The 26316-nt window shown below is 36.4% G+C and overlaps 1 protein-coding gene across 8 annotated transcripts in view; it reads left to right on the plus strand.

The window, feature by feature from the left end:
- The window catches only part of LOC107098990 (potassium voltage-gated channel subfamily KQT member 5-like), a 170223-nt gene that overhangs the window by 120864 nt on the left and 23043 nt on the right, over nt 1–26316 (plus strand). For 4 of the 8 annotated variants that reach the window (XM_015396906.1, XM_015396910.1, XM_015396907.1 and 1 more), the window contains exons 2-9: nt 3805–3895; nt 8966–9092; nt 9468–9643; nt 11382–11507; nt 14081–14191; nt 14288–14383; nt 18251–18345; nt 20440–20466. In XM_015396906.1, the coding sequence (XP_015252392.1) occupies nt 3805–3895; nt 8966–9092; nt 9468–9643; nt 11382–11507; nt 14081–14191; nt 14288–14383; nt 18251–18345; nt 20440–20466 (849 nt within the window). Of the gene's footprint in view, nt 1–3804; nt 3896–8965; nt 9093–9467; nt 9644–11381; nt 11508–14080; nt 14192–14287; nt 14384–17914; nt 18004–18250; nt 18346–20439; nt 20467–26316 lie in introns of all 8 variants that reach the window. The other 4 variants (XM_015396908.1, XM_015396914.1, XM_015396909.1 and 1 more) reach the window with 3 other exon arrangements.

Consider the following 26316-nt stretch of genomic DNA (forward strand, 5'->3'; position numbering starts at 1 on the left):
ATGTAACGTGTGCATTCTCCACTGTAAGATCAATTACGGCAATCACACAATAAATATAGTGATTATGGCGGACATTCTGACACAGCCTGGGTACTTATTTTTGTACTCTTACCTCTAAAACAAAATCTTTCCTATCTTACAGCAACTATATCTCTACCTCATGATAGCTAACCTGAATTACAATTAGATTCATGATTGAAAATAGTAATTTTTATGCTGATGAGACTTTGATATTAAAATTTAAATTGGCTGTTAATAAACATGCAGTCTTGCTAATGTCACAGCTTGACCTATGATACTTTAGAAAGAGCAGAGCCCCACCGTCCCCCATCATCTTGTGCAGCTTCTTCTGCTTCCTGGACACCATCATTGCTCAATACCACAAGTTGGAAATGAACATCACCTCCCATCACCTCCCTCACCTAGACAACACAGCAGAGGATGCACTACCTACAACAGCTAAAGATGATCAAGCTGCCAAAGGCATTAAAGATACAGTTTTACTCCTGTGCTCCTCTCCTTCTCCACCAGCACCATAATGGACAAGGCAATATGTGTGTAATTCTGTCTGCAACTGACCCCTCCACCCTGTATATTAACTTTTTTAGGTAGGAGGCTGAAGTCCATCCAGGCCAGTATCTCCCAACACAAAAACATCTTCTTCCCATCTGCTACTACCTTTATTACCAATGCCCAGGTCCCCGATTGATATTTTCCCTTTGGAGAAAAAAAAAAATTGAAAAAGAACTGATAAAAAAAATTCAAAATTTGTCTGCAAATTTGAATTTGAATAATTTATAATTTGTCCGTTTTTTTTTTGTTTGTTTGTTTTTTCTCTTCTTGCATAAAGGTAATAAGTTAAACTTCAGTTAAACACCAGTTCCAAAAGTCCTTTTTTAAAAAGGGTTGTGTTTGTAAATCTGCTTTACCTGCTGTATTTCTGGGTGGAAGCTTTGAAAACAGGAATCAGCAGCACATTCAGATGAGAGTGTGAGTGAGAAATCATTGTTCTCCACAGCCACAGGTACATGCACTGTTATGTGCACTTTTCCTATTTCTTTTGAAGGCCGTGGGAAATTAATGGCTGCATCAATCATGCAGCAACCGAGAAGTGAAAAATACAAGATGATGGTTAGAGGCTTCACACAGACACAAATGTGACTTAAGCAGAGGTGGGCAGTTTGGAAACCAAGAGTGCAGAATATGGCAGAAAGAAAAGTAGGAGAGAATATATAAAATATAAGACTGAGAGGCTGTTGAGATGAAACAAGAGGGAGACTGAAGCATATGCTGTATGGAAAGGAAACACTGGAAATGAGACCATAAATATCAGAAAGACAGATGGTATTTTTAAAAAAAGCCTCAGTGGGTCCGTTACTCTGTAAATATGTGGTGTGAAAACTTTCTTTTAATTTTTATTTGTTTTGCTTTTATCAACCCAGATGACTGTTTGAACTTGAAGGCAAAAGCCTGATAACTAAGATGCCTTTAACTGTATCTTTGACATCACAGACAGGAGAGATTTTTTTTTTCAAAAGATTATAGGTGTAACCGAGTTAGAACTCCTAACATCCACACTGATTATGGCTATAATGTTTTTACACAATATGTTTTAATTGATATATTAACTAGACCAGGCCTGCCCAGTGTCAGCCCTTGAGGGCTGATGTCCTGCAGGTTTTAAATGGTTTCTCTGCTTCAGCACAGCTGATTTCTATTGATAGCTGATTAGCAAGCACTTGCTGAACTGCAGTCATCAGAATCGGCTGCGCTGAAGTAGAGAAACCTTTAAAACCTACAGGAAACTTTGGGCAGGTATGAACTAGACTGTTCTGGAATTGTAGTGTTTGTCTGGCTAAACATTTTCCTCTGTGTTTAAACTCATTGCCTTCTTGAAACACGAAATTATCCCATTAAGTATAAAACCTAACCTTACCTAAACCACTTCCTTAAATAACAGTAAACTGAATATTGTGCTAAAGAACTAGAAACCATGACGAGTCGAGAGTATCATAAGGTGGAAGCAAGTACCAGTTATCCCCTTCATGCTGAATTTACTGAGAGGCTACAGTACTTATCCTGAAAGAAGCTAAAATGTTTTAACTATCAGGTTAAATGGAGATGTTCTTCTTTCCAGACAAAGCTTAAACTAATTTGGTTTAATGTCAAGGGAAATGCTTTGAGCAGTCATTGAGCGTTTTAAACCTAACAACACTTAATGTTGAGTCATTTTGAATTATGTAAATGGAACCAAAACCTTGATCATTAAGCTCCTGTCCTCGTGAAGATTCCTGCAACATTCAAACCAATTCCATCATCTGTAACCACCTTTACTTGTTGCTCCAATTGTATTCTACATTCTGCATTTAAATGCTCAGGAGCAGTGATCACCTTGCAGCACCTAGGGAGCATTGGGGATTTAAGGGTTTCGCTCCGGAACCCAGAGAGGCAGCCTGAGGTCTGAAAGCCTGAATTTACTGCCTCTCTTAAAATGTGAAGCGCTTTCTACTATACAAGAGTTTCTGCACATGGTGTGATTGTAGTGGGGATGCAAGTGTGCCAAAAGCAGAAGGAAATGATTTGACTTAAGAGCAGTGTATTTGAGAAGATGAAAAAAATTAAAACAATGATAAGAAACTAATGAAGAGCACAAATCAGCTTAGAAAATGTTTAATAATGCACAACTACATGTTTACAATGAGGTTGAAACAGAGATAGATATTCTTCTTTGTGCTTTTTATTGTTTTTGATCAGAGCAATACTGCACCCTGAAACAAACTGTTGCAACTGCATGGCCTTGTATGGCAGCGTGAATACAACCTTAGATGTGTGCCCAGTCAAATGGTTTGATTTCCTCTTCAGCATCAGGCCTGTTCTACACATTCTTGGTGCTGGCCTCATTATTTACATCAAGTGTGTTGAAGCAAAGAAGCAGACAAAGGTTTGAGACCACCAGCTGCCCTCGAAGACTGACGTCCAACAGAAACAACACTCTTATATATTGTGTAACCATGCTATCTAAAAAAAAAAAGTTTAACAAAATCACTTAATCACAGAATTATGAGGACAGTTTTTGTTGGTGGTTTTATTTAATCGTTTCACTAGACCTACAGTATTAAGAGATAATATAACTACTTAATAGAACTATTAAGAGTTAAAATCAAATGGATTTTTTCCCCCATGAATTAGATAGCTATAGATATTGCATTTGAATTGAGTATAAAATGAGAGAATCAGCTCCAAAGTTTCATCTTCAAGGACGATGCACTTGCTTTGAGAGTTTTATGATCACCATGGTAATTATATAATCAAAGCAGGAAGGATTCTAGAATGCATTTTAAGACAATATTTCACTCAAGGATGGGCCTGAGCTGATTTGTGTGTTTAGTTGTATTCCCAACTTGATTGTCAGCGTTCTTTTCACACTGACTCTCCTTCTTCAGTGGGTAACTACCCATAACAGTAAACTATTTCCCCTGTGTGCACCATAATTAGATCCTGCAACTCTGTGTTAACTCCTTATTTAAATCATGTTACTGTCAATAATTCAATAATTAGTTTCCTTTTTCTCCATTCCAGCAGTGTGTGAATAATCAGAATCGTTTCAGTAACAATAAAAGAGGGATTTTGGCTTTGATTTATAATAAAGTCCACCTCTCAGTGTAGATTGTGAGAGTAGATACGTTCTATGTTTATCCCTGCTGATGGGTGCAATGCCATAGCTAATGAGGCTAAATCTGTTATTCAGTGACTAATTGTTTGTTATCATTCATGTGTGCTAAATGTGTGTATGTGTTTCCACAGTTTTATCCTGGTGTTTGGCTGTCTGGTCCTCTCTGTGTATTCCACCATCCCTGCTCACCAGGAATTCTCCTCTCACTGCCTGCTCATCCTGGTAGGACTCAAGCAAACACGCAAATCTATAAACACACATCACTGTACAGATTGGTTCTGTAAATCAACACGCACTGTCCAGAGGGTCCATACCCACTTTCTAATATTTAATGTATCATTATTAATCATTAATGAGTTTTTTCAGAAGTCTAATGTTTTTATGTATTCATACTGTAGCCTTTATTATTGAGAGTAATATCTGGATTTGGACCTTGAAAGTTCATATATTTATGTAAAGTAAAGAAGATATAGTCCTCACTTATTTTTTCTTTTTTAGATTTATGTGAGTCAGGCTGAAGTACAGTGGATATACTGTAAGAAAACTACATGCCCATGTTAAAAATACATAATTTAGAGGTCTTTCCATATTTATTTCCCCTGTAACATTTTCAGTTTAAACATAAAATCCTTTATATATATATATATATATATATATATATATATAAATTAATAAATAAACATAAAATAGTAACATGCTGTGGTTCCATAAGTATATTAGATATATAAATATATTTATCCAGGGTCGAGTTGTTCTCAGGATCCAGAAACAGGAGATTCCGAAGGGAAATTCAGGTCGGTGACAGGAAGCACCTCCAAGTTCATTAGACAGGCAGAATTCAACAGGGTTTCCAAAGACAGTTCAGGCAAACTGAACAGACGGGAACAGGCAGACTTAGTGGTTGAGAGGTGGAACAGGATCAGGTAATCAGAAACACTAAGGTAACACTGAAACGCTCTCACCACTGGCTCGAGAATAATCTTTCCTGACAACTGGAAGCGGAAAGGTAAAAACAGATCAGACAGGAAACAGACGGTCTGAGTGATGGAAAGGCTGAACAGAAAATTAGAAACACTAGGGTAACGCTGGACACACTTTCCTCTATGGTTTTAGAGAAATAACCTGGCCTTGATGACTGGGAGCAGGCAGCTTAAATAGAGGCAGAAGCAGGTTGATCAGATGAGAAGTAATGAGAAACAGAATTAGACAGGTAATAGAAATTAGTAAATAAGCCAGCCATCAACGCCAAGATTATGAAAGTTTAATGCAAAAACTGTAACTCACCAATATCAGGACCTAACTGCAGGAAAATATGTTAAGAACCCCAGGGGAAAATGAAAAGTTGCTACAATATCGGAATTAACGACTTGCACTGTTATGCAACTGAATTAAGATATTTCTTATCTATCAGAAGAATATTTCTGTTTGCCTTTTATTTAAGAATGACCATATTCAGGTTGCATATAATGTGGTTAAATAAATTAATTGGTCAAATGTTTTAAATTAGAAAACATGGGATATTAACAGGGGTGTTTATGCTGTTTATATTCACAGTACTAGTAGAAAACCCATTCCTTTGAGTGTGAATACTCAGAGAGAGTGTTACAATTGGCTGGGTTGGTGTGTTTTTTAATGATGTTTCGAGAATGCTGATTTTGGAAACCCAGGTCTATAATGAACCTTAATGAATGCCCAGTGGTGAGTAAAATCAATATTACACACGTCTAAATTAGTTTACCTTGTGCTTACTTGTGATTAAGGGAGTAATCCTTCTGCCAAACAAAGAGATAAATCTGTAGCAGGAATAACTTTAATAAATGAAATCGATTATATCGCCTGTCATTCAACTTTGAATTAAAAAGAAAGGATAGATTTGTTTGCTTCTACTTAATACTAGGTGTAGGAAATGACTTCCATGAATCAGTTTTACTATTCCTCTTTCACATTCATGTTTAACATTCTTATAAGGTAATGTTTATATTTCCTCTGTTGTATTCATTGCTTTATGTTCTCTGGGTATGTGAAAGAATTTAGACCTGGTTTTATTTTAGTGCAGGTTTCCCTGCTTTTGGACTTTTCTTTAAAAATTGCATTACAATTTTACTTTTATTTTGTGGGGGGTTTTCCCTGTGATTTTCCTTTACCCCACCTGTTTTGGATTTTTTATTGCCAAACCATCAGAACCTCTGAGTTCTGATCTACTGAGATCCCAAGTAGAAAGTGGTAAAATGCCTGTACGAAATAAAAATAGGTTTGTCATTTAAATAGATCAACCCATTTAAATGAGGATTTTACGAGTTCTACTGCTTGACACTGAGTAGTTTGGGAGAGTGGAGTGGCTTTATTTTGCATGTCCCAAAAGCAGCCTCAGTAGCAGGTGTTATGGCTTTAAGGAAAAGATGCCGACAGAGGAGGAAAAAAAAGGCCTTCTCTGTTTGTGTAAATAAAAAAAAAATAGATGACTATGAGGCACCGACATGGTAGAATAACTCCTGGAAAAGTCCAGCTGTAGCCACTAGTCAAGGTTAATGTTTCAAAATCAGAAAGCAATCACCACATCATCTTTTCAGACAAACAAGATAAAAAAAAAAATATATATATATATATATATATATATATATATATATATATATATATATATATATATATATATTGTCATGGTCTTGGTTCTGCTGTTCTTTTCTTTGCTCCTTGTTTTCTAGATTTATTAGCCTAATTCCAGTTTTGTTGAATTTCTAGATTTATATTAGTTCTCAAGTTTTTCTGTTGTCCTCTTTTGCCCTCTTGTGTGTGTATGTTCCTTTCCCCTTGGCTCCCTCGTTGTCTCCTCTCACACCTGTTCCTTGTCTGCTCGTTAGCCCTCCCTTTGTCTCTCTCTCCTATATATATGCTCTCCCTCTGCTCTCACTCTTTGTTGGTTCCTTGTCTTTGCTGTCCTCCCATGCTGTTGTCCACGTTCCTCGTCTCTCCCTGGCTCCTCGTGTTTGGTTTTCCCCAGATGTCTTCTCAGTTCTGGTTTGCCTTTCATTATTAGTTGGATTTTTGGATTCCTGCCTTTGTTTACTGTTTTGCCCCATTAAAACTCCCAGAAATCTCCTCAGCCTCTGCCTCTGCATTTGGGTCCTCCAAACCACAACCAAACCCTGACATATATAATATATGATTTTTTTTTTTACAATATGTTATTGTAATATAATATATATGTATTTTATTTACAATATGATTTTTTTTTATATTTGTATGATGCAGCTGCAAATAAGCATTTGAACACTAAGAAAAACAATGTTAATATTTGGTACAGCACCCCCTTGTTTGCAGTTACAGAGGTCAAACGTTTCTTACAGTTTTTTTCCAGGTCAGTCAGGTTTATGTGCTGTTGCCGAGTAACACGTAGTTTGAGTTACCTCCAAAGATTCTCTATTGACTTAGGTCTGGACACTGGCTAGCCCAATCCAGAACCTTGTTATCATTCTCTCAGAGCCAATCCTTGGTTATCCTGGCTGTGTGTTGCTGGTCGTTGTCATGCTGGAAGACCCAGCCTCCACCCGTCTTCAATGCTCTAACTGAGAGAAGGATGTTGTTCCCTCAAAATCTCTCAATACATGGCCCCAGTCATCCTTTCCTTAATACAGTTCCCTGACCCATGTGCAGAAAAACACCTCAAAGCATGATGCTACCACCCCCATGCTTCAGAGTAGGGATGGTAGTCTTGGAATGGTACTTATCATTCTTGTTCCTCCAAACACAGTTATTGAAATTATGACCAAAAAGTTCTATTTTGGTCACATCTGACCACATGATCATCCACCAGATCATCCAAATGGTCATTGGCAAATTTAAGTCGGGCCTTGACATGTGCTGGTTAAAGCAGGGGAACCTTCCGTGCCATGAATGATTTCAAACCATGGCGTCTTAGTGTATTACCAACAGTAGCCTTGGAAACAGTGGTCCCAGCTCTTTTCAGGTCATTGTCCAGCTCCTCCCTTGTAGTTCTAGGCTGTGCTATATTATTCCACGCCACAACGCAAGAGGGACAATCATGAACTAGTTGTGGGTCTAGATACGTCCTAGGCGTTGAGGGAGCGGTGAGGGAGTGGAAAAACACAAGGGGCAAGTTTGGGACATGAGGGTGAAAAAGAGTGGGGATCCAATTGGAAAAAGGGTCCCAGCGTTCTTGCACACCTCGCTCTTCCAACTGGTCCATCTTCACGAGTCATTATCCACAATGGCGGTCATACAAACAAAATAAGCTGGTAAGATACCAAACAGGAAATACGCATAGTGTAGAGTGGATGTAGATTTGACCAATAAGAGGCCTCCTGTCTGCGGCAACGTCTGCAGTGCCCCACAGTTTGACAGAGGTGCACCAGAGTATCTGCAAGTGGCATATTTGCGTTAACTATTTGCGTTAGCTGCGACACACGCAGACGACCTGGTTTCTGAGTATAAATCAGCCTTATCAGGTCTTTGAGGGTCAAAGTTCTGTCTGATATACAGGTGTTCAAATACCTATTGGCAGCTGTATCATACAAATAAATAGTTAAAAAGTGATATATTTTGTTTTCTGGATTTTTTTTCTAGGATAATCTCTCACAGTGGACATGCAGTTACGATAAAAATTTCAGACCCCTCCATGATTTTTAATTGGGAGAACTTGCAAAACAGCAGGGTGTTCAAATACTTATTTTCCCAACTATATATATATATATATATATATATATATATATATATATATATATATATATAATTGAAATGATTTTTAAACAAAGTAAAAACCCTTCTTGATAAACATCTTTTCTATTTTTATCAAAAGAAAACTAGTACAAAAATAAAGCTTGTTCTATTAACATATGTTTCTTTTAATTAGTTTGAAATTCCAGAATAAGAACGATATTATTTGTCTTGTTTACAAAATAACAGCTCTTAAATTGCTTTGTAATGTAAGTGTATTTAATGAGTTTTAAGGGTTCTTGACAAATAATTGTTGCTTTCCCCACTAGCAGATTTTTTTTTTGTCAAAGCAGGAAATTCTTTTCATTTTCAAGAATATTTATCTTAGAGTGACACGTTTGTTACTGTGACATATCTGGAAAAACAAACCAAACAAAACTTCAGCCTTTATTATTACTTCCATCTAAATCATCTCCTTGGGCGAAACTGCTCACATAGCATGAATCACATTTGTTTGCATTATTTTTCCTCGGACCGCCTGGTGATACCTTGCAGTGACTATTTCTTATGTTTTGCATTTGCTGAATTTAAATGATATGTTTGTGTATGTGTGTCTTAAAGGAGTTTGTGATGATTGTAGTATTTGGCCTTGAGTACATCATCAGGATATGGAGTGCTGGCTGCTGCTGTCGGTACCGAGGCTGGCAGGGACGCCTCCGCTTTGCCAGGAAACCCTTCTGTGTAATAGGTGGGTATGATTGATGAAAATCATAGACATACAAATATACGAAGGATGTAGCTTGGAAATCTCTGATTCACTGTATCTGTCAAAACAGATATTAGCCAGAATATTGTTAAGCTGAGTCTAATAATCAGTATACTGTACTACTATTTAAAGTTTATTTTTTTCCAAAAAAGCTATTATAAAGAGTAGGTTTCTGTCATAAGCACTATAATAAGAAAAAAAGAAAAGAAAAAAGCAGCCTGTTGGGAATCAATAGCTTTTCTTAAAGGAGATGGATGACTGCCTGGTTGGATTTAGAAACCAGGTGAGTCAACCACAGTTCCTGTTGCTTATATTGTGCTACCCATGACCTTTAATTTTCACCGCTTTACTCCCCAGACATCATCGTACTTATCACCTCGGTTGCTGTGGTTTCAGCTGGTAGCCAGGGCAACGTCTTTGCCACCTCTGCGCTGCGTAGCCTTCGCTTCCTTCAGATCCTGCGCATGGTGCGCATGGACCGCAGGGGAGGGACCTGGAAACTGCTGGGATCTGTAGTTTATGCACATAGCAAGGTAGGACATTGATGCTCCCTGAGCTGTAACCTTTTTCCAGTTGACATTTCCTTTCCAGTTAGAAATTTGTTGGATATCAGTGTTGAGATGTTGATATTGTTTTACTCGAAATGGCCCCCACTAAGAATGGATTTGTGTTATTTTTATCCATGCTGCACGCTCCAGTCAGGATTTGGCTTTTTAAGCATGTCTAGTTCATGTGTTTTGTGAAAGCTCACAAAAAGGCACAGCTGGAGACCTTTATTGACATAACAAAAAATATTACAAGGAATTTAGTATGGAAATACTTAATGTATTGTTTGTATAATTGGAATGAAGTAGTGCTACACATGTAGGAAGTATTTACATTCTTCTCTTAAGTGCCAGCACTGTATGTCTGCAAGTATATTCTTTTAAAAGTACATGATACATCAATTTTATTAAGGGGAAGAGGCATGAGGAGTGGAGTATAAACAGGCCAATATCAGATAAGTATGGAAGTAAAAATGATTTAAGAGTAATTCCCTTATGAGTTGGGTTTTTACGCCATTACACAATGACTTACAAACCTATTCAGAAGTTCATTTTTTGTATTTATTTTTAGATTATTACAACCTAATTCGATTAAACAAAATATAACTGAAAGAAGTAAATTGCCCATGTCTTTTGGTCAACTTAAAACATTGATTCAACTTTAAAAATATATATACTTGTTATATATTTTATATAGTTTTGAATATATATTTTTGAATACTAGTTTCTGAGTAAATTTCTACTTCAAGTCAAACGTAATAGTGTCACTAGGGGCTTATCCTTTCACATGCTGTAACTCGCGTTAATGTGACCTCATTACCTGACGAATCCAAAATAGGTGTGACCAGCACAGCAGCACTATTAGCACATTACTTTCCAAAAATAAACATACAGACATGGCTATCATACCAGTACCTATCCTATTAATCATAGAGCAGTATCAGCATGGATATGGTGAATAATGCAGTATAATTCAATTCAGTTTATTTATATAGTCCCAATTCACAACACATGTCATCTCAAGGCACTTTACAATAGCTTTGACCATCTAACAAAGCAGTCAATACCTAAACCCTATATAGATACCCAAGGTTAGTCCTGAAAACAGATTATCAGAGCTCTCCCTGTATGAAGCTCTTAGAAACAAACTTTTGCAGCTGTGCATTTGGCTTGCTGTTTAAAAATCCAACTGAAAGGTGACTGCTATAGTGAATTAGATGCTTAGAAAAAAAAGGTATGAAATGTCACAGCAGACATTTTATCTGCACTTACAATATCAGTGCAAATGCTGAAATAATTGCAAATTCCACAAAGATAAGTGTTTATTGCTAAGGACTAAGTTTAATAAAAGGAGTTAAATAACACAGTTATGGGATGTATGTCAGAATTACCATTTAACTTTAATTTGCTAATACTAGAAATCCTGTGCACTGTAAACTTGTTGAATTATTTGATTTAGGTCAAAGGTTTTATTTGGTTTATATTTCTAACTGCTTAATTAATTGGTTGCAGCGTAGGATAACATTTTGTTTTTATTTTATTGGTTTATGGGGATAAAAAGTAATTGATTTGTTAGCAAACAAGTAAGAAGCCCTTAGGGACTGTTTGACACACTTCTGTCTAAGTGCTAAATTAGATTTCATTGCAAATGCCATGGTTTCAAATAAAATGCTCCTACATTACCTTATTCTGACTAACACATAATTATTATGATTTTTGCTTTCAGGAGCTGGTGACTGCTTGGTATATAGGGTTCCTCGTGCTTATCTTCTCCTCCTTCTTGGTTTATCTGGTGGAGAAAGAGTTTAACAAGGAGTTTGACACGTATGCTGATGCGCTGTGGTGGGGGACGGTAAGGAAACAGATCCCAGACACTCAGAACAGTCTGTTTGAATGTCACACTGATGAAGTATTTGCTAACATATTTTGTGAGGGATCATTTTTTTCCCCTTTGCTTCTTCATATATTTGCAGTTAGGCTTTTCAGATACTGTTTTTTTTCTGTGTGAAGCAGAGGCATCTGGGTCGGGAGAGTAATAAGATTTAGCCTCTTCTGAATTTAATCAAGTAAAAAAAAACTATTTCTCATTATTCTGACATGATTGAAATGATTTTATTAAATCTAACTGACCTCAATCATAGAATGTTTTTCTGATTTAATATGACTTGGTGGAAAGGAAAAAAAGAGGTTATGTTTTTTTTTACAGTATTTTAACACTTGGTTTGAGCCATAACCACAATTTTTTTTATATTATTTAATTACTCTCACCTATTCGATTTCAGTGGAAATTAGATACTGTTAAAAAAAACTGTAGGAGTTAGGCTGCATCCATTGGACAACAGTGATGAATTTCCATTTCCACTTTTAAGCGACTCTTACAACAACAGCAATCCAGAAACCCACTCAAAGGTTTTTTTTTCTTATGTTACACTCGGCTGGCTGCACCGCACTGTTTCCTCCTATATCCTCCCTAGAAAATGGGGAAGCAGACAAGACACAAACAAGAAATGGACCAATCAATAAATTCAATTTCTTCCTGCTGCCAGGTGAAGCTGGCCTCAGAGGCTTCTGGGATCGACACTTAGACATTGTGTGTTCCTGTGCTGTGACATCGTGGAGCCTCTCACTTCTCCTAGAGACTAAAAGCTGCTGTATAGAAAGTGTTCAAAGCTGAAGTCTGAGCACATAAAACTTTAAAGATGTAGGAGTCAACACAAAAGCTGTCAAAGAGATGAAAATATGTGTCTGCTGGGCATGCTGATGGAGAATTACATTTTTCTCTTCGATGTACAGAAGCTTGACGTATTAATAATGTTTATCCTTCACATTGGTTTTATTTTATTGGTCTTTCATTCTGCATTTGCTTTATTAGACATATGTGTCTGAATGGTATAGAAACGTATTTTAAATGCATCCAGAATTTCTATTCAGTCTCTAATAGATCAAGATTTATAAATGTTTCTTAGAGATGGATTAGAAAAGGCAACACAACAGAGGTTAACCAACTTTATTGCCTCACAACAACCAGAGGAAGGTCATTTCAGAGAAGCCAAACAAAGGCATTTCTTGGAATATTATTTCACTAATTATATATATATGATTTTATATTCTTAACCTCCAAAGACCAGATAGGCTCTGTATTAGAAAATGTTGAGTTAGGTAAGGTAAGAAAAAAGAGGCCAGATTTCTTATGTCTATTTCTAGAATTTGATGATTTTTAATGGAAAAAAACATCTTTTACTCATAAAAATAATTTTCTTTTAATTCTTCTGTAAAATATACAGAACTAGAAGAATTTATGTATTTTAGGGATTTTAGGGAACCACAATCTTTGGTAATTATCTGAGTCTTACAAAATACAGTCCCAGTTTGAGATTCAATTCAAATTTAAGATATCTTCTGTATTTGGATCTTATTTATCTGTACAGTAAACATTGAAAATAAAGGAAATGAAAGCCACTTGATCCAAATCCACATCAATGCCTCTCGAAACAAACGGAAAATACTTGTTTAACATTATAGACAAATTAAACTGTGTATCCTACACACATGGTAAAAAGATCTCTAATATGATATATATATATATCATAATAGGGGTACAAATAAATAAAGGAATGAGTTGACCCAGAACCCACCGAGAGCTGTCTGTATATTCAAGCAAAGCAGGCAGAGCAGGTGACATGACACAGACAGAAAGCCAGAGCAGCCTGTCTGTGTTTTTCACCATGCACATCGTAGTAAAGGGTTTGGTTTGAAGTAAACCTCAAATTACATCAACAAAGCAATTCGCATATAAAGTAAATAATACAGTTTTAAAAGCTGTACTCCCACAATTAGTACTTACTGTTAAAAGTCACCTCACGTATTTGGCATATGTTGCTGGAGATGCAGTCATTTGGAAATGCTATGATCATTATTGGAGGGGTTAAGAGAGCAGATCTTAATAATGTTACCAGGACCGCTAATAATGTTGTAGACTCCCTGGCAAATACGTCACGGTTGATATTTTAGCTTGTCCCCTGCAAATACCAGTAAATAGACAGGTTGTTATTAAATAGAAAAGCGTGATGTTGTGCAGATGCTCCTTTTGCCTAAGCCTGTTTGCAGTCTCATACCTATTTTCTCCACTGTGATTTAACTAAATAAACTGTGTTTTACTGTTATTTATTCTAAAATGAAATAAGAAAAAAGTTTTTGGCTGTTATTCTAATAACTCTGACTTATCTTGTGTTTTAACATAATACTCCTTAGCAACTCTAACAATCCTATTAAAACTGTGATGAAAATAACCGAAGAAAAAACATGTTCCCATATATTTTGGGTTTTTTTTTTTTTTTTTTTTTTTACTTGAAATGTGCGCATTTTACATTTTATTAGAGTTCGTTGGAGCATACATTTTTGACTTTTAAAATGTTGATCCTTTAGATTACCTTAACAACTATTGGCTATGGTGATAAGACCCCGCAGACGTGGACTGGACGGTTGTTGTCGGCTGGTTTTGCTCTGCTTGGGATCTCCTTCTTTGCCCTGCCAGCTGTGAGTAAAGCGCATCCATGAGAGCTCACTGAAGATTTCTTTTCTAATCATTAGTCTAATTTTCTGTTGTTGGGGTTTGGATTTCGGGCCTTGTAGGGCATCCTGGGTTCGGGTTTTGCACTGAAGGTGCAGGAGCAGCATCGGCAGAAGCACTTTGAAAAACGTCGGAATCCAGCCGCCAGCCTTATACAGGTATGAACATGGTGGACAAAGACGTCTCTTATATTTTGGATTCTTCATTTCCCAGCAGCAACTGCAGCCTTAGAGGACTTTCATTAATATGGACGTCTAACTTTCTCTTTACACTTGCTTTTTCAATGTTTGTTTCCATTTCCTTGGCTATTCTCTGCCTTGTTTGTCATTTTAATATCAGCATGACTGCATCCACAGCAGGAAAATGTAAAGAGGTCTAATTAAGTTAGCGTGTGTATGTCATATGTGTATGTTAGTCTTATTCAGGCCGCCGTTTGCTGCAGCTGACGGAGACGTATGATGTGTGAAGTACACCTTAGGTCAAACAGGTCAAACACAAGCTAGAGAGATTTATGAGCCGTTTCCATAGCGATCATTCCCCAGGCAGACGCTCCTACAGACCATCACTCATTGTTATAGACAAGACCAGCTGCATTGCTTTCTAATGAAAAACAAATACTGTACCTGCTGTGGAGTGTCAACATAAAACAGAAACAGCTTAATTTCTGGTGTTTCAGTGTTTTTGTTTTTTTCTTGTAGATTTGTTTGAGGTATTCTGACAGTGTCTGTATGCATTCTGTCAAACTTTCTCTCCTTATTTCTTTGCCTCGCCTTTGAAATACACCGTCTTGTAAAGCAATCTAAAAACGGACTGCTTTTTCTTGAAGTCTGTGTCAGGATCCACGATTCATGATATTCAGCATTGCTCTAAATAATTATAGATAACTTGTTTGCGAATCTGGTAGAAATGTAAAAAAAAAAACAACAACAAAAAAAAAAAAACTAAAAAAAACTTAAAAACAAAAAGAAAACCGATTTTTGCAGTGTTGCAATCTGAAGCTAAAACTTAATGAATCCTGAAATGAAAATTATTGTTGCAGAGCTGCCCTCCTTTTGCCAGCAGGACAGAATTTATTGTAATTTTCTCCTATTACGTGTCTCCAGACGTAAAGAGAGAAACCATTAATCTTTGCTCAGTATCATCAGGAGCCCTGGGTCTGCTCTCATAAACTATCTTCTTTTCAGTTCACACTCAAGATTTTCATTTTAATGTATTTATTAGTTTTGTCTTTTAGATAATGATCCTCCCAACAGAGCAGGTAAAGACCCATTTTTTATTTAGATTCCAGTGCTTTCAGTTTTTTACCTGATATTCGCTTATATTATACAGAGATTCGATGCAGGGCCTCATGGGAGTGGAAGAAGGCCCGGAGCATCACACGTCTTCCACCTTACCTATCAGAACGAATATTGTCATCATTTTTGTCAGCCTTTTCCTTTATTTACACCAAACTGAAAATAATTGTTTTGACTCCCAAACAAAAAAATAGCATGTAAATAGCACCTGCTGAAATTCGTTCCTTTTTTTAAGTCCAGCTTGGTTTTTTTCCAGTTACATTAATTTTAAGTATAATAATTAATTCTCTAATGTCGAAGAATGCATCAATTAATCAAAAGCAAATAAAATAAACCTATGTTTGCTTTACTGAAAAAGCACATTTTCTTCCCTACTTTTTAAGAACAGCTGAGAGAAAAGGTTGTCTATCATGTAACATTCATATTTTAAGGAAACAAAAACAGGAACCACTAATTAAGGTTCACCAACTTGAAGATTTGTGACATTTATTTCATACAGTAGATGTTCCTAGAACTGCTGCTGCTGGGGTGGCCGCTTCCTAAACACAATTATTTATCAGAATAGTATTTCTCCCCAAATAAATAAATGTGGTTAATTGCAGAATTAAAACAAAGGATGCTGAAATGAAAGATTAAATTCTGTTTATGTTTTTTATACATCTTTACCAGATCTGCAAACAAAACTGAATGGGGCGGTCCTATAAAGACATTTAAGTCCAAACTGGTTAGTTGTGTTTGTGTTATTAGCTTTGTCTGGCTTGCATACTTGCTAAGTGTTTAATATCTTTTTCAACAGGTAACTTCAGAAGAAAACTTGGAAGCTGTTTTGTTGTACCAGATATGACATTATCACTGTGTGCCAGTGCACCCCACCATTTCTCACATCCCCCTGCTTTCAAATAACTGTTGGTTTCTGAGTGTTGTCTGCATGGAGGGCAGGAAATTACCACTGGGCTCAATTCACAGCAGTCAATCTATTGAAAAGGAGCTGCCTCTCCAGCATGCTTTCTTCCCTAAAGCTGGGAGTTCAGAGACATGCAGATATATTTCAATTGGTGACAATAGTTCCTACATTGGTTGGGGTCCAGTGTTGATTTCAAACAAGTCTTCAAAGGTTTTGAGTTTTTCAGCCTTGTCTCCAGACTTGTATTCGTGCCTGGCATCAATAAGGAGGTTAAAGTTATCTTTGAGTAAAACACTTGCCGCAAATATTTTTTTTCAACCATGCATAAACATTGTGTTGGATTATTCTTCATAAAAGTAGTTTGTTGCAAATCGTGTTTTATTCTAAATTAAGACTCTCGGACCAAAGCTTTAAAAAAAAAAAAAGTTTAATCTACTCTACATATGTATAGTATGGAAACAGAATCAAACTGAGGAGGAACCCTATGAGATAATGAACAGGTTCTATCTATTAGAACATTTTCAGGCTTCATTTTCACCTGCTGCCAGTTGATTTCAACTAAATAGATATATTGATCTACTTCTATGTATTAGTTTCACTGAATATGTATTTCTGGTATCTGGGGGAAAAAAAATCCTTGTTAAAATGACCATTTCAAACAAAATGACATTCTTTACATCTAGAATAATCACTCCCGATGTCTATTAATTAATTAGAGATCTACAAATTTCTATTGTTACCGGTCAGCATTTGTATTATTTTGACTATAAAGAAATGTATTTCAGAAAATACATTTCATGAACATGAAGGAAAAATTACCATTTTTCTTTAAAGTTTATGTGTTTCTTTTTTATTCAAACCAACATTGTTTTTATTGCATCATTAGACTAAAAGAAAGTGGAATTTTTTGGTTTTCTATTCTGAGAAAAATAAGGAACCAAAAAGAATTGGATTGAGTCGATTAGCCACTCAATTGGTCTATAATTACTTTTTGCTTACTCTTAATTTCTATATTTAATGTTCAAAGATGTATTCAGTTTAGCTAAATTGTACTTTCAAAGTGTAAGTAAGGAGAGAACCAAACAGAAAACTACAAAGACAAAAAACAAGTTTGATTTTCAAAACATTAATGGGATCCAGCTATCAATAACGTAGATTACATTTTAGCATCTGACATGTGCTTAAATTGTTTGTTTTGTTTTTAAAGTGAGTAATGAGAGTAACTCTGGGTGTTTGAAAGGGCAGAAACAGGCTAAATAATCTGTTCTTTTCTGGTTTGTCAAATCAGCAAAGCACCTAAGTTTAAAGATCTACTGAATAATTAGGACCTCCTATTTGATGCCAGCATGGTACATCTCTGTATGTCAAAAGTTCACATTCATTTCTTTTTCTCAGTGTACTTGAGTTTTTGCCCTTATGTTTGGTGTTTTTCTGTGTGTTACACATGAATGTTTGTATCCTGTCCATCTCTACTCCCTCCACCCACCCAGGCGGCTTGGCGTCTGTACTCCACCGACGGTGCTCGTCCTTACCTCAGAGCCACATGGCATCACTACCACAGCGCACTCCCCCCCTTCAGGCATGTATCCCCTTCACCAGCACCACCAGCACCGCCCCACCTACCCTCCAACAACCCCCTACTCAACAACACTGCATCAACTCTACACAAAAAAACTAACAAAGATTTTCTTTTTTCTTTGTTTTGTGCCCCTTCACCATCTCTCTCATGTCCTACCCAACTTAAACAAACCTGACCATTATTAGTTTTCCTCCTCACATTCCATTAATTGTTTTATCATTATTTATCCTCTCAACTTTGCACGTAGTGTGTCTGGCGTAGTTATGCTGCTGATGAGAACTCGGTTTCTATTGCTACCTGGAAGCCTCATTTGAAGGCGTTGCATACCTGCAGCCCTGCCAAGTAGGTAACAACTTGCAGACTTACAAACATGGCTGCTGCTGTTCATCAACTCTTGCTCATCAATTGACGTCTATCTGTCGCCGCTGATGTTGTTTTTTCCCTCAACTGACTGCTCCTACTAAAATGTTTTAACCATTGCTGTATCTTTTAACATTTTCTTTTCCCATCAGGCTTGTTTTGCTTTTGCAACTAGCAACATTCTTTAAATTAAGCTGATAAAGGACCTTAGATCTTCAGGTTTTCTGAATACTTTTAGCAGAAACCACCTATTGTTATCTTTTAAAAAAAGAAAATAAATATTAAGTAATATAGACATCGAGTATGTCCCCAAAAAAGTATATATTCACTATCAGCACTTTTCTGAAGCATTTGGGGTTTTTTTTGTTTCAATTCAGTAAAACATTAAATGTGTTCATCCAAGATGAAATAGTGTGTAATACTTAAGTTGAACAATACTATTAAATCTGATACTTCTGCAGGCTCCAGTGTTTAGTTAGAGATCAGAGATGCACCGATCTCGTTTTTTACCAATCCAACCCAGTGCCGATACCTTTGACTGAGCATAGCAGCTGATACCTGATATCAATCCAACACTGTTTAATAGGTTAAAGCTTTAGGCTTGACATCAACATTGTTCAAAAAAAGGGGAAAAAATTAAACAAATATAAATGGACTTACTCTTATTAACATATAAAATGTACTTTAGTAGCAAAAAGAAATACATACTTGCATGTAAAATGTAACATAAAGCATAGCAGTTGCCTAAAACTCGCTGTAGATCTCTTTGAACTGTATTGCTTCATATGTTAGAATTAAAATGAATTTGAATGCTTGATCACCCATTCGATTTCTGATTCAGGTAATTAGCCAATATCAGATATCCTGTTCTGTCAGAACAGCATACGCTGTCAGATTGCCATAAATTGTTCTCAAACATATGTGTGCACATGTGCAATAGAGTTTTTTTAGCAGCAGTGTACCAACAAGAAAAACATATTTATTTTAACTTTTAAAAAAAGAAAATCAGCTTTGATTGTACTGTTATTTCTTGGATGCAGAAATGGCCAGACATGACTGAAGTTTCCAGGATGTTGATAAAAGAAACATCTATAGCTAAAAAAATTCATTATGGATTTAAATAACTTACTTTAGTTGTAAGAAATGTGACTGCAGGAATTTAAATTTAGTTAGATGTTGTTTTCATGTTCAAAACTTTAGGTTTGAAAAAAACCTAAGCGTATGCAGATCTGACAGCATATGCTATTCTGGTAGAACACCAGCATCAGGAGAAAAAGGAACACTATATGAGAGGAAGGGGAGAAGTTGTGGAGATGTTAAAAGAAGATTTGAACATCTCACAGAACTCTACAGAAGAAAAGGGATTATTTTCCTGTAGCTGGAAAGGCAGATTGAATTGATGGGAAAATATGCTTAGCTAGTGTTGAACAGAAACCTAAAACCAAAGAGTGAAACATTTTACTAAGGAAAAGGAACAATCAAGATACATAAAGAAATTATTTCCAAAATGTGTTAGGTTCATTCATTATAAGTACATGCCAAAATTTTCCAGTTTGTATTCTGTCAGATTCTCAATGGTGGTGTTCTTTAAATTTGGCACATTACTAAAGATCCCAGTAAAAACATCAAGGTTTGTTGATCAAACAGGATAAAATGTGCAAAGATTATGTTGGTATAAAAGCATTTGTAAAGCTGTAACAGACAGATATTTAAAATGCAAGTGGATTCAATCCAGTTGATTTGCTCCAGGCCATTTGTAACTATAGCTTCAATGCTTTACAAAGGTTAATTTAGATCATTGTTGTTTTCTTAGAAGCAGAAGATCACATACATTTATTCCAAAAACATATGTGCTGAATCCTTTTAAAGTTTCCTGGCTCTCTCTGAGCTGGTGCTTAGCTTGAATCTGCATGGCTACAGCTCGCATGTGCTTTAATGGAAGTTGGCTGTGAAGTTTTTTTTTGCTGGACGCCATCCCTAACTATTAATGAAAACGTCCTGATGATTTTATTCAGCTTGATTATTGATTTCTCTCACTTTGTCTCCTCCTCCTTTTTATCCCACTAACCACTGAAGGAAAGAGCAGGGAGAGACTACCTCCAGGTTTGTATAAAACTATAAAGGCATAAAGAAATTAAACAGGCAGTATATCCCAAATGCGTGCTGATGCCTTGTTGTGTTGTTTGGTTTTTCTTGGCCCATTATCATTATCATCATGAAATCTATGCCCAGATTTATTTATTTTCTTGACATTTACAGTTGCCAAAATAAAAGCATCTTCCGATTTTTTAAAGCTTATTAAAAAAAAGAGAGAGAAGTCTGCTTTTATTGCAGTTACATGTTGATGTCAGACAAATATCAACAAGTACAATCTAACTACAAGGATATTGGTAGATTTGCACTGACCAGAACTTTATTGCCAATGCCTTTTTCTGTTAAGCTTCAGTCTGCTGGCTCTGATTTCAGCTGATCGGATTTCATTTGGAGAACGTTGAGATAAAACACAAGAACAGCATTCAGAATGTTTCTTTCTGTATTTCCTGCCGTGAGCAACCATTGGGTTAAGGGCCAAGCCGATGACATTTTACATCTGTTAGACAGTCCTCACTGTACACGACGTTTCACTAATTAAAAACAAAGATGAAACAGTTACAAAGTTAAAAATGTGTTTAGCATCTTATATTTGCATTAAGTTCTACTAGAGCTATAAAACATATGTGTTCATGGTATAAGAGCATTTTAACATTGAGATTTCCAAATCCAACATGTTCAGTGATATATACAGTAGGGTTAAAATCCCTGAGGAATAAAACAGTTCCTTCCTGTTATCACTGTAAGTCTAGCTCTCTCTTGCAGCCTAAATGAATCAGATCTTTCGACATGTCATGGTCAGGATGGTTTCTAAAGCTAGTTTGGTAGCACAGAAAATAGCTCAATTTAATCTTTTGTAATGAAAACGTCGACATGGAAGTGTGTTTTTGTCAGAGCTGATCTTAAGCCACACTTGGTGGTTAGAACATACCACTAAAAAGGCAAAAAAAAAAGGGTTTATGTTGATGGAGGAAGTTCACAATTGAATCCTGTTGCAGAACAGGCTCCAAAAGAAGAATGATTTTTGTTACCTTTTTGCAATATTATACAATGCAACAACCTGTGCTTTAAGGCAACATGCAGCATCTTTTTATCCTATGCTCTGTTTCTTTGATCGAGCTTTATCTTTTTATGTTTTGAGGCTTAGTCTCCTCTTCTTCATGTCTTCCCTTTCAAAACGTGACCCTTCACCAGTAATAAAGTGATGAGTGTCTCTGCTGCGTTTGTGTGTGTGTGTGTGCTTATTCTTTCTCACATGCCTTCAAAGACAGAAGTCTGTACCATGTCTGTACCATTACACACTTTTTCCATTGAGATGGTATTTATATAACTCATCAAACACAAGTCTAGAGGAGACTGATTAAAGCTGAAAAAGGGGGAGGGGATCAGGCGAGGAGGGGGGGCTTAAGAACAAGAGGATTTTAAAAGACAGAAAGAGATTTGTGAGTTTAATTGTGCTAGTATAGTTTTTACTGTGCAGCGCCTCTTTGTCAACATTTGGGCCCCTTATGTTCAGCCAGCAGCTTCATATGTGTCTAAACTGGAGAAAGCCACACACGTACAAGTTTAAAAGGGAATCGGTTTTTGCTTTCTGCCAAATGCACAAACAAATGTGCTTCTTGTTCTTCAACAAACCAAGATTTAATGAAGCTTTGTTGCTTCCACAACATGTATTCCCCAAAAACCCTCCTGCCTCAATGACTTAGAGTAATTATGTTTTCCTTTCTTAGAAACTTTTTGCTGCAGCCAAGTCCAATTTACACTTGTTAAATCATAATTACCCAGACTTTTATGACACTATTTTCTTTTCCCTTGTGCTGCCCTTTTTATCGAGGGAACACGTAAAGGCTCTGCGTTATTAGCGGTTTCACAGACTGTCGACTCACGGCAGCTCGACGGCGGTAGGTGCCGTGGTAAACGGCCTGTGATGTTCGTTTAGCAGACTTGTAAACACCAGCAGTTGTAAATGTGGGGTGCACCGCAAAGTGCTGCAGCGGATATCAAGCTGTGTGTAAGTGAGTTTGTGTTGGAGGCGCGAGATGAAAGATTGCCGAGTTTGGTCTTTGGTTTATGAGGGCAGACAGGTGGGGTATGTTGAGCTTGTTTGTATTTTGTGGCTTACTTAAGTTTAATTCAACCCCTATTTGATTTGGAAAGCCATGAAAAAAAACAGCGACTAATAAACAACTCATGAAATGAACTTGTTTCTTTGGTGCTTTTAATCTGGATGTTATCTGTAAGTGTTCAAAGCTGTAGCTATCCAGTTTGTTAAATAAAATGTATGCAGCTATTGGCAATTTCTTTTGCAATGTGACTCAAAGAACATCAGTCAAACCAAACTAAGCAAACAGAGCTATTACATTTGACATGTTTATTCTAAAACTAGCAGAGATGAAAGTGAATGCAGCATGTTGCTTACAAGCAGATAGTGAGAAAAGGTTCAGGACACACTGCCTTACAAAAGTAGCCATAATGTATTTTGGCTACACATGCATATTTAGCTTTGTGGTGTTGGAGCGATTGTGAGGATTTGGGGATAGTCATGTTGCAACTTAGATGACTTTGGGAAGTTGAATGTTATGTTTGTTATATATTGTTGTGTTTTTATACAGATTTAGGCTGCCACTCCCCTTCAACAAGCCCCCAATTTTTTCAGTTAATGCGTTTCTAGAGGTATTGACATGACATTTTCACCAGATGTAGGTAACAATCCATGCAATCCACACATACAATGAAATAAAACCATAGATGTACAGAAATTTTTATGTGTAATAAAGTGAAAGGGTACAGAGAAAAAGTATTGAACACACTTACTGAAATGTATTTAATACATTGCCTTTGTTGGCAATGACAGCTTCAAGACGCCTCCTGTATGGAGAAATTAGTTGCATGCATTGCTCAGGTGTAATTTTTGGCCCATTCTTCCACACCAACAGTCTTCAAATCTTGAAGTTTTTTTTTTTTTTTTACATTGGATTCAAGTCAGGTGATTGGCTTGGCCTTTTCAGCAGCAGAGAGTTCCCTGTGTGTTCTGGGTCATTGTCTTGCCGAAATGTCCACCAACATTTCATCTTCATCCTTCTGGTAGATGGCAGCAGATTTTTATCAATAATGTCTCTGTACATTTTCCATTTATCCTTCCTTCAATTATTTGGAGTTTGTCAGTACCATATGCTGAAAAGCATGATGTTCCCACCTCCAAACTTCACTGTTTGTATGGTATTTTTGGGGTGATGTGCAGTGCCATTTGACCTCCAATCAGGATGTGTATTATGGCATCCAAAGAATTCACTTTTGGTCTCATCTGACCAGACTATATTTTCCCAGTATTTCACAAGCTTGTCTAAATGTTGTTCTGCTAAGTTTAAACAAGCTTTAACATGCTTTTTCTTCAGCATTGAAGTCTTGCGTTTTGAGGTTGCTTACATGCCGTGGCAATTTAGTGCATTGCTTTTTATCTTCCTTGAAACAATGTTTCCCACTAATTCCAGGTGTTTCATAAGCTCACTGATCTTTGGCTCTTGGACAACTCTTCTGATCAGTCTTTTCACTCCTCTGTCAGAAATCTTGCAAGGAGCACCTGGTCACGGTCAGTTTATGATGAAGCAATGATTTTTCCACTTCCGGATTATGGCCCCAACAGTGCTCACTGTAATCAATGCCATCATTATTTGCAATGATACGTTTATGAAGGTCCTGAAAAAGCTCTTTACTTTTACCCATCATGAGGAGTTTCTTGTGTGATACCAGACACAACTTTTTCATAGGCCATCATTTGGGACTGAACCAGCTGATATTAGTTTGCACTGACAAGGGGTAGGATGGCTTTCTAATTCCTTAGAGACTTCGACTGGGGAATTACCTTTTCATTCCTTTTTTCACCTCTCTTTCTTCACGTGTTTAATACTTTTTCCCTTATGCCATTCCACTTTATTATACATAACTTAAGTTCTGTACATCTATGGTTTGAATGCTTTGTATGTGTGGATTGCATGGATTTTTATTGATGTCTGGTAAAAAATGTCATATCAGAGAGAGAGAAAGATATTTTTGTTTTACCAATAAAAACCCAAAAGATGTAGGTTCTTTGTTTTTTTTCTGTTTTCAGTTACACTTCCTTTAGGTTTTTTTTTTCATAAAATGTTTGATTTTGATATTACAGTTAAAAATTAACTAGCTCTAGGTGTATTTTTAGGGTCCTATCGAATGGAGACCTTGATCCTAGCCCCAAGTATGCAGGAGGATTTCCTCAATATTTGTCTATATTCTTCTTTCTCTTAACTTCAAGTATTTTCTCTGTCCTTGCTGAAGAGAAGCAATCTCCTGTTCTTTCTCTACATCTTTGTTGAGTCCCCTTGAACAACTTACAGAAAACTGCAAATAAGAAAACTTATTTTCAGCTGATGAACTGATGTGGTCTGTAAGATGTCTAATGTCTGAAACCAGGGATGATTATTTATAACTTAACTCTTCTCAAAGTGTCTCTTGCCATGTCCGTAGTCTTCTTGATCCTGTACTTTCACTAGCTCAAAAACCTGAGGCCTTTACAGAGAAGCTGGATTTAAAATGTAAACAACTGGACTACTTTTTACTTATAAGAATGCACCTAAAAGCAGTTTCACTGAATTTTGCTGTGCTAATAGAAGGAATTCTTTTTAATAACAATTATTTCCTTCATTTATTTTTAACATTCAGATATTCTTGCAACTTCACAATTACAGTATAAGTGCATCAGGGTTATAATTATAAAGTAAAATGTAAAGAGTTGTAGGTTCAGTAGATCCTGTGATCGTAACGCTGTACCGATGAGAGAAAAAACATCTTTGGCAGAACAAAAATGGATTCTTTGTCAGGGAAACACATTATTCATGTATTTCTTTCCAACGTGAGAGGCGCCTGAGCTCAGGTGGGTTTGCCTCTACGCTGTTTATCCTTTCCTCTTTGAAATGTGTCCTTTGCCCCTCTGTCACTGTTGATTGTGAGTCAGTTTTGAAAGTAAAGACTTTGACCTTGTTCAGTTCAATTCCTCTTCACCTCTCTCACCCGTCTCTTCTTCATTCCATTTTCTATTCCCTCTCTTTCCTATAGTAAGGGTCTAACTAATGGGAGACGCTTCAGAAAGTGTTCTCGGAAATATAGGAGGTACTTCTAGCATCTTCTCTGCCCTGGCCTCAGCCAAGTGTCCTATATGATCGACTGACTAATAGCATGAAGCAGAACAATTTAAACCCACCTTTCTCATAAAATCCCTTTGCTCCTTTCTATCATTAAAAAAAAAAAATTCTGGGATTGCTAACTCTGCCTGCTGCTTGCTGAATGCAAATCAGACTGCTTCTAATATGAAAATTAAAGGGGAATTACATGGAAATTAGATGTTTCTGGACATCAGAGAATCTTGCTTTTCCTTTAAGATTTTGAAACACGTGTTTTTTCACTGAAGTAAAATATTCAACAAAATGGTTCAGTCAAACCTAAATTCCCCTTTATTTAATTTTTTTATCAAAATCCACACCTTCTGTAACTTACAGCTCTGTGTAAATTGCTTGAACTCAATAGATATATACATTTTTTAGGATCTAGAATTTTTTAAATGGTTTAATCTTGATCTCAAGCAATAGTTCTCTGGGCTTTTTGAAGGTCTTTCAAGGTGCTGCTTTTAAACTGCAAACATTTCAAATCTAAGTAAGTAAAATTTTCTTAAAAAAAGCTTCTTTTTTTTTTTTATTGAGCCGGTAAGTGAGACATTCTGCCAATGGAACAAGACAATATACTGTACATTTAAAATGAAACACTACTGCAGTCTCTTGTTTCAAGTGCATACTGTCTAATTATCTTATTTTAAGGGTAAATACTCATTCCAAT

The sequence above is a fragment of the Cyprinodon variegatus genome, unplaced genomic scaffold, assembly GCF_000732505.1.
Source record: "Cyprinodon variegatus isolate N-32 unplaced genomic scaffold, C_variegatus-1.0 Scaffold829, whole genome shotgun sequence".
NCBI lineage: Eukaryota > Metazoa > Chordata > Actinopteri > Cyprinodontiformes > Cyprinodontidae > Cyprinodon > Cyprinodon variegatus.